The sequence below is a fragment of the Gossypium raimondii genome, chromosome 10 (genome assembly GCF_025698545.1).
Source record: "Gossypium raimondii isolate GPD5lz chromosome 10, ASM2569854v1, whole genome shotgun sequence".
Taxonomy (NCBI): domain Eukaryota; kingdom Viridiplantae; phylum Streptophyta; class Magnoliopsida; order Malvales; family Malvaceae; genus Gossypium; species Gossypium raimondii.
In genome coordinates, this window is record NC_068574.1 from 50140116 (window position 1) to 50149571 (window position 9456).

The window sequence follows — 9456 nt, forward strand, 5'->3', positions numbered from 1 at the left end:
TGGCCTCATATGTTGATGTGTGTTTGAAATGGATTTGAAATGGATAAATGATGAAAATCATATAGGCATGTTGAGGATTGGTTTGAAATAGTATAAATTTGGTAGAATATGCCTATATGTATGTATGGTTGTTTTGGTAAGTTTGTACACTTGGTTATATGAGATATTATATCATGTAAAAGTCTTGATTTTGGCTTGGTTTAAATATCTTGGATTGGCTTGTGAATGTGTTAAAATATTTATGTAGGTGGAAGATAAATTGAGTGAGAAATAAGGCTTGGGAATGACCTTATTTTGTCCACACGGGCGTGTGTCTCAACCGTGTGTGACACACGGCCTACTGCACGGGCGTGTGTTTTTCGCCGTGTGTCCCCTGCATCTTTAAAATTCAAAACAGAATGCTCAGGATTTTTCACACGGCTTGGCACTCGGACGTGTGGCTTGGCCGTGTGACCCCTGCACTTACACACAGCCTAGCACACGGGCGTGTGACTTGGCCATGTGACTTAAGTCAGAGAGTTACACGGGTACGGACACGGGCTGGGACACGGCCGTGTGCCTTATTTCAAATGTCCACACGGCCTAGGACACAGGTGTGTCATTTGACCGTGTGAGCCACACAGCCTGACCACACGGACGTGTCCTCTACACTTAGGTAAAATTTTGAAATTTCGTGAAAAATTCTCTGAGTACCCAATTTAGTCCCGACTTGTTTCTATTGCATGTTTTGGGTCTCGAAGACTCATATAAGGGACTTTATGAATAATATCTTACATGAATGTTAAATAATATGAAATGTTTGTATTTGATCTGTTTATTCCGGTAATGTATCGTAACCCTGTTTTGGTGACAGATACGAGTTAAGGGTGTTATAGGCTAAATAGACACAACTTCGAGATATTATTATTCTGCCCGAAAGTAGTGAGAATTTATTTTCTAAGTATAAATTACATTTTCTAGGAATTACAATTTTATCGATTTCTATTGAGAGAGAGTTACTTTCCTACTAAAAGTAAGAAATTGTTTCTGGTTTTGTGTTTGATTCGTGATTATTCGAGTTCACACTCAAAGCAATTAGTGGTATAAGAATAGCAAAGGTCATTCAATTGAAAGTCAAGAACGTCAATGATCTATCTCGCACAAAACATAAGTACTTTTGAAAAAAAGTTTATTGCTATAAATATCACAAACAGACTCGATTTTTAAAATTTGAATTTTCCATTGTGACAAAAAATTATTTTTAAATCAGATAGTTTCCAACATCCCCCACCTATGCCAATCCTTCTCCATTTTTTTTTCTTATTCATCATCATTATTATTCATCTCTCTTTTCATGTAACAAACAAGTGGCATATTTTGTGAACCACTCCCTTTTGTGTCATTTTAGTTGCCAATGTTTTGATTCTCGGAGACTATTGTTGTGTTTTAAATGTAGGCTTAACCAAGAACACTTTGGTTTTTTATAGAGTAGTCCATGTTTTACGGTACGTTAACTTTTGAAGATTTTCATATAATACAATCACTCCTCTCTTAGTGGAGTCACCAAAATGTATAAGGTTTTTTAGTAGAGAGAGGAAGTGTTGCAAACAAGTGAAACATAATGTATTGGGAGATGACAAAGATAAAAACTAGAATAGATCTATAACACTGAATGTATTGATAGGTGGTTGTTTGTAAGATAAAGAAATGCTAAGTGTGATTCAGGATAAGACTAAATAAAGAAATAGGCTAAGATAACTCTAAGACAGTTTAGGAGTTAAAAAATGTCAAAAATACTTTCACAGTTGTGGAAGGATCCCATTTATAGAAGTTAAAATATAGACATTAACTAGGAATAATGAGAATTTTTTTTGCAAATGGAATTAATAGTTTTTATTAGTAAAGCTTAACTATTTTTGGTGAGGGTAAGTAGTGAAACAGAGCCTACTACAATTTTAAAGAAAGAGAAAAACACTCAATATTACAATGAAATGTTAAAAGGTGACCTCTTAATTATCTTTATATCTGATCCTCCAAGTCAATCTCTCCAAAACATTCTAAGAGTAAAGATAACCCAAGAGTCTCGTCATACTTTGGGGGTTTTCCATTTCTTTTGCTTTGTGAAAGTAGTATCATTTGAAACATTTTCTAGGAAACATCTCTTGAAAATATGTCTTCTCGAGGAACCTTATTCTATGATAAGTTGTTCTATGATGGTCTTGAAACATCATGTTCCAAACAATTACTATTATTGAAGAACAACTATTCTAAGTATAAAATGTTTTGATTGGTAGTTGTTTTGAATAGAGTTATTCATGAAGAATAGTTATTCTAAATAATAGTTGTTCCAAATAATAATTATTTTTAATAGAGTTAATTTTAGTAACAGTTAATATGAATGACAGTTGTCTTAAGCGAAGCTCTATTTTAAATATAATTGTTCTAAACATGTTTATTCTTGAATAATAATTATTTGAACCATAATTATCCTAATTATTATTATTATTATTATTATTATTATTATTATTATTATTATTATTATTATTAATGTCTTGAATTGATGGTAGAAAAGTGGGAAAAAGCCAAGATTTGTGGAGCAAAGTAAGCCTCTAAAAATTGAAGTATTCTTTGCAGAATCATTGCTCTTGCTTTGGCCCAATTCTCTCAAGTTTCATAGTCTCCACTTATGAGACAGCATCGAGTGGGTATCTATTGGGAGTGGGACTTGGGAGAGGTACATTTTATTTTATTTTATTTTATTTTATTTTATGTAAATTCAACTGTTTTAGTTTTAAATTATTTTTTAAAAAAGTTTTCAAAAATTTCTAACTCAATATAAACAAGCTAACTACCCATAATAAATTTGGACAACTTATACATGAATTACTTAGCTTGAGAATTAAGAAAATAATAAACTTAACTTTCTTGTTTGTCAATTTAATTTTATTATTATTTTTAGCTAAATTTAGTCATTAATCTTTTAAAAAAGTCAAATAACTTTTTTAACGTAAATGTTGGCTAAAACATTAGGTTTTTAACGATGTCATGTTAACATGTCACTATTTGTATTATATGTCACAAAAACAAATAATTTCATCTTGGCATGGATTGTTATATGAGTGTCATATTTAAAAATTTAATGTTTTACTCAATATTTAACGTAAAAATAATAAAGACTAATTTGACAAAAGATGTAAATTTTAAAACTGAATTTATTATTATACTTACTTTTAAATATGCATGCTTTCATGCTCTATTTAATATATTATGCATGTCAAGTTTGATATAAATTAAAATTTTATAAATATTTGTTTTATGTAGAAAACTTTCAATCGTAAAATATTTACTAATATATGCAATATTTTATATTGATATGGTAAAGATATCAAATCAATTTGAAATTTTACATGCATGGTAAATACAAATATTTTGATAAATTCAACGGTTGAAAGGTTAAATTATTACTTGTATAAAAAGTTACGAAAGGGAGTAAAACTAATTAAGTTTTACAACGATATAAATGAATTTCAGCCTATTAAAAATATTGATTAAAGATAGATTAAATACGTGAAAAATATTTATAATGAAGTAAAATGTATTTATGTGAACACATTAATACATCCCAGACACCCAAATACGAATGACGAACCGAAGCATCATAAACTTGAAACGACCGTAACTGAATTGTGTTAAAATGTTACTTTGCATGTTATTAAGTAGCTCCATATTTGTTAATTGAGTTTTAGCTTGATTGGCATCGGTATTGTTATTAGTGCACGAAGACGTGGGCTCGAGTGTGCAGAAATGCAATATCCTTCTATTTAGAGGTTGTGGAGGGGTTATGGGTAATTTTAGAGATCGAATAAAAAAGAACATTTTAGAGACCCTTAACATTTCTAGCCAAATTAATTATTTCTTTATTTTAGGGTTGAGATATTTATATCGAATTTCAATTAATTCTTTTATTCATAAAACTGTTATTAAGGAAACACAATCTTTCTTATTACAACTCAACCCAATGCAAGAAAAGAGGTGTCTTTTGTGTGTGTCATTTCCAGATTCCATTGAAGAAGTGAAAGAGAAAATGGAGAGTGCTTTATAAATAATGTAAAAGATGATATCGCCATGTGCTTAGTTGATTATGACCAATTCCAATCTGTTAGGCATTTCTTGGGCCCAACAAACTTTGATTAAGAATAGAACATTTTGGCAACTCATCTGCTTTGTAATCCATGCACACGCACATGATTATCCATTTTATATATTCCTCTTCACTCCATATGGGTAAACAAATGTTTTAATTGTCATCACATTTATCAAAAACCCCCCAAGGAAGAACATGGGGAAAAGCAACCCATGGAAATCAAGACACCAGTCTCTTCTATTGTTACAAGAGGAGAGTGCTTTATATTCCCGACAGTATGAATCAAGTTGTGATCTTTCTATTTCCATGCCTTCAATAATCTTTAAATTTAATCCCACAACTACTTTTTCAGTCCCCCTCAGCCAGCCTCATGCTTTTGCATCATTATTATATTCACCACTAAGGATGAAACTTGCCTCAAAGTGGGTGCCAATGCCATATGAGAATCTTTCGTAGTCTTTTAGCCTCTTTACCTCGCTTTTGACTTGTAAAAAATTTTCCCATCATTCAATCCACATGACTTTGGTATGTGAAAACAATCATTTTCTTTCTATCAACCAAATGAAAACTCACTTTTGCCCTTCACTTATCCATAAACACATTAATCAGTTGGTTATAAGCATATAACGAAACAATGGCAATGAACAAAAAATTGCAAAAGAGACTGCAGATTAGCGAACTGAGTAACAACAATATCCGAAGGGGTCCCGGAAATGGAACCCGGTGAAAAGGAATCCGGCAAACCTAACTATAACATTGAGAAGAAATCACAAAAAGGAAAGCTGGTAACTCAAAAGATGAAACAAATACAAGGGATAAAAGGATTCCACAACAAACAAATATTTCTTCTCTTTGATCAAATCAACAAACCGGATTCTTCTTCGCCGGATAACCCCTTATGAAGCTTTCGGTTTCCTTAAAGTATTCAAGTTAAAATCATCCCAAATCTTCTTGGCCTTCTGAGGGGCATCTGATCAATTCCAATATGTTAACTACCTCTCCCATATCCGGACGGTTCGATGGTACTTGTGACGTGCAGATTAAGCCTAGTTTCATCACTGGAATTGCCTCCTCGGCTGGGAATTTTCCTTGCAGCCTTCCGTCAACGCATTCCTCCACCCTGCCTTCTTCCAATGCTCCTCGGACCATGTCACAAAGCACCACCACATCATCTTCCATGTACTCAACAGGCCTCTTCCCGGTAACCACTTCCAAAACCAAAACACCAAATCCATACACATCACATTTCTCGTTTATTTTCACTGTTCGGCAGGCAAACTCAGGGGCCATGTAGCCAAGTGCACTCTGAATCTTGCTACTTAAAACATAGCGATCTAGCATAGGGAGCAACCTTGCTAGGCCATAATCTCCAAGTTTAGGTTCACCTGAGCCATCAATAAGGACATTGCTTGACTTTATATTGTAATGAATAATGTTAGATTGGTGCAAGTGAGCCAAGCTTTTCGCTGTCCCTAGAATGATACTGAACCTGTCATTCCAAGAAAGATAATTTCCAACCGATCCTTCATGAAGGTGTTTGTACAGACTTCCACCAGAAACAAATTCATAAATGAGAAGCTGCAGTGACGGTGTCCAGTAATAGCCTTCAAGAGCGACAAGATTTGAGTGCTGTATTTTCCCAAGTTTTTTCACTTCCCTTTCAAATTCTTCTTGGGATTTGACGAGACTTGATACCGTGAGCTTCTTGATCGCCACTGAGCGCCCGTCTCGCAAAACTGTTCTATACACAGCTCCAAAACCACCACGCCCAAGTTCACAGTCCTTGGTGAAAAGAGCATGTGCACCTGTGCTGAAGTCAGGCTCGCCAGAAAACATGACAAGTTTTCCAGAATTGGCGTCTGTAGTAGGGGAATGGCTAAAGTCATCCCCGGCAGAAAAAGTAAGGGCGGCTGCAGACCGGGATGTTGATGACCTGACACGGAGATTAAGAACAGTGATGGCAATGACTCCAACAACAATTACAGCAGCTGCACCAATAGCAATGAGGGCAGAGATACTGAGAATTATCCTCTTATGACCGACAGTCGTAGGAAATTCCTCGGAAATGGAATCAGAAGAGGAGTTAGGATTTAACACAATGGGTTTAGGAAGAACAGCAGGGCAAGATTTGTTAACTGCAGAGCCACAAAGTGATGGATTCCCAGAGACAGCCGTGGGCGATATGGTGTTAAAAAATCCACCAGCAGGCAGTTCTCCCTGTAAATTGTTGTGGGAAATATTGAAGGATAAGAGGTGGGGTAGATTGGCCAATTGCTTGGGTAGGGTTCCAGCAAGGTTGTTGTAAGACAGGTCCACGTTTTCTAGGTTGTTCAGTTTTCCAATTTCAGCAGGTATTGGGCCACTCAGGTTGTTTTGTGATATGATCCTACACCAACAACAACAAATAGAAATGAAAAGCAAGTTAGAACAACAAACAGGATCTGCTTTCACCAGTACAAACTTTAAGCAAATGCCAATAGGATAGAGCAGATATCATGCAGCAAGGCAAACTACAATATCATTGCGCAAAAGCCTTCAACATTAGAATATCAAGATGTTTTAGATTTGAGGTAATTTATCTCAATGAAACGCAATCCACTACTCGTGCAACCTTTGAGCAGATAGAACAAAGTTCACCTACTACAGAAATCTAATCTTAGCCTTTAGGGTAAACTTGATGTTTGTAGGTCAAGATAGCGAGGAATCATACTCAAGAACAGAAGAAACTTACAAAGTATATAGCGAGGTGCAGTTCTCAATTGATGTAGGAATTTTTCCACCTAGGAAATTAGCATTGAGCCTCAGATCCTTCAAGGAGAAAGCTCCTCCAATTTCCATAGGAATGCTTCCATTAAGCTGATTATGACTCAAATCAAGAACATCCAAAGCCTTCAATTCTCCAACAGTTCCTGGAACAGGCCCAATGAGAGAGTTCCTCGACAGGTTCAAGAACTGCAAGCTGCTTAAAACCCCAATATCGTATGTTAATTCCCCAGAAAACGAATTGTGAGATAAATCCAAGACTTGAATCTTTTGAAGGGAGGTTCTTGGTGAAGCTGAAATGGGATTGCTCGAATTTACACCAAGCTTATTCTCTGAAAGCGAGACTTCATTCAGACCCGACTTGAAAATCCATCCAGGAAGATCACCGGTCATCAAATTCTGGCTAAAATCCAACGCCAAAAGATTCACATTGTTTTCCATAGATGCAGGCAAACTTCCATTTAAACCATTAGCAGAGAAATTTAACACCTTCAACAAATTAAGGCTTCCTATAGACTCAGGAACTTGACCAGAAAACTTATTCATAGAGAAATCCAAAGTCTCAAGATTTTTCATTTCTCCTATCCATTCAGGGACCTCACCAACAAAAGAATTCATGCTCAAATTGAGATAACTACACAGGCTAAGCTTTTGTATTGTGTTTGGAACTGACCCTGAAAGTAAATTCATGCTAAGATCAATTGACCTCAACAATAAACAACTCCCAATCCCATCAGGAACCTGCCCAGTGAACCTATTCTTACTCAAGTTAATGGACCTTAAATTATTCAAAGCCTCAATCCCTTTAGGAATCTCTCCTTCCAACAAGTTACCAGACAAATCCAATGACCTTAAACCATTCAAACCCCATATCCCAGCAGGCAAAGACCCAGAAAGCTGATTCCAGGACAAGTTAATATCAGCAAGAGTAGCGCAAGAGCCTAAACTGACAGGAATCTTACCCGAGAACCGGTTATTAGCTAAAGAAATGGACCTCAAAGAACCACATTGTTTGAAAAAGTCATCAGGGATAAAACCCGAAAGAGAATTCTCACTCAAGTCAATGATTCTCAGACTTTCAAGCTTTGCCAAGTTGGGGCTTATAGTCCCACTGAGATTGTTTCTCGCTAAAGAAAGCTTCCTCAAGAACTTGAGCTGCAAAAGGCCACGACCGATCCGACCCGAAAGAGTGAACCCGTCAAGGTTGAGCTCGGTAACACGGCTCGACCTTGGGTTACATTTGACACCAAACCAGTTACAAGGAGTGTCGTCATCTTCATTCCAAGACGAAAGCTTTTGGCTTGGATCTTGAATGTCCGCTTTGAAAACTATTAGTCCCAAAACATCATCGTTCAAAGATGGGCTTAAAGATCTTACCGGGAAAGAAGGAACAAGCAAAAGAACCACCCAAAATAACATTAAACTTGACAGATTTTTCATGTTCATCTTCCCCTTTCTTTCTTTTCAGTAGTTCAAAACCTCCATTCTTACTTAGCAGAGTTGCAGAGATGAAAAGGTAAAAAGAGAGAAGCCAAAATGTAGCTTAAAACAAAGAGATCCTTTTGGCAAAGCAAACACAAGACAGGACACAGGTGGAAGGGAAACAAGAATTACACTCCAACAAACTACGGTTTTTGAAGTTTTTCAAGGCTAAATTTGAGAACTCAAATGATGAAAAATGTTGGGTTTCATTCAAATTTCAACATTTCAAGGAAAACCCACTTCTTAGAAGACCACCGCCGGTACGATTCCGGTAGAAAGTCGCCGGAAAAACGAAGGAAACAGAGAAAAGAGTGAGAAAGGTTAAGGCTTGGTTCTGTTTTCCTCTAAGAGAGAGAAAGAGAAAGAAGAAAATGAAGAACAGTGGAGATAGAGGGGAATGGCTTGGGATGTAATTAATGTAAAAGGATGCTTTTTTTAGTTATTTTTTATGGATTAAAAATAACGGGAAAGAGAAGGTGGTGGGGCCCGGGAGTGGGTGGGGGCAATTTAATGTTCGTATGGACACGTGGTTCATTTTAAGAGGTCCGTAGACATCCTACGTGGCGACACGTGGTCGTTGTCATTGAGCACTATGCTTTTGGAGGATGTGCATGTAATGGAATGGGTTGAATTAGGTTTGGGTGGGTTGTGGAATTGACCCTACATTGCTTATGGAATTACGGAAGGGCCATTTTTAACGGACCAATGTTCTGAACTAAACTCAACCCGAGGAATGAACTTTTAGACTTACTGTTTTTTTATTCTTTTATTGATAATTGGTTTTTATAATTGCATTGGCAGAATTCCAAAATGCACTCCTAATGTTGGTGGGTTTTTCACTTAGCCCCTTAACCTTTTGTTTTCCTCATTTTCACTCCTACTTTAAACTGGTACTCAACTAACGCTCAATATTTTTACACCTTAAGTAATGACTCTACTAACCTGACTTGACATGGTATTTTGGGTTAAATTTACTAAAAATTCAAAATATATTTTTTTTATTTTTATAACTTAATTTTTAATAAATTTAACGCAAAATGCTATATTATTAATCACATGTCACGTCACGTTAATAGAGTCATCACCAG

At 35.9% G+C, this 9456-nt stretch overlaps 1 protein-coding gene across 1 annotated transcript; it reads right to left on the bottom strand.

Annotated features, from left to right (window-relative positions):
* Nucleotides 1-4764: 4764 nt before the first annotated feature.
* Nucleotides 4765-8781, bottom strand: LOC105776773 (probable LRR receptor-like serine/threonine-protein kinase IRK). The gene is made up of 2 exons (XM_012599676.2): nucleotides 6855-8781; nucleotides 4765-6509 (listed from the first exon to the last, which is right to left on the bottom strand). The coding sequence occupies exons 1-2, from the start codon at nucleotides 8330-8332 to the stop codon at nucleotides 5060-5062; spliced, it is 2928 nt and encodes a 975-aa protein (XP_012455130.1). The 5' UTR covers nucleotides 8333-8781; the 3' UTR covers nucleotides 4765-5059.
* Between the last annotated feature and the right edge of the window lie 675 nt (nucleotides 8782-9456).

Coding starts and splice junctions, on each gene's coding strand:
- LOC105776773 (XM_012599676.2), bottom strand. CDS start 8,332: ATGAACATGAAAAATCTGTCAAGTTTAATGTTATTTTGGGTGGTTCTT. Junction 6,510..6,854: donor TGCACCTCGCTATATACTTT/GTAAGTTTCTTC, acceptor TTGTTGGTGTAG/GATCATATCACAAAACAACC.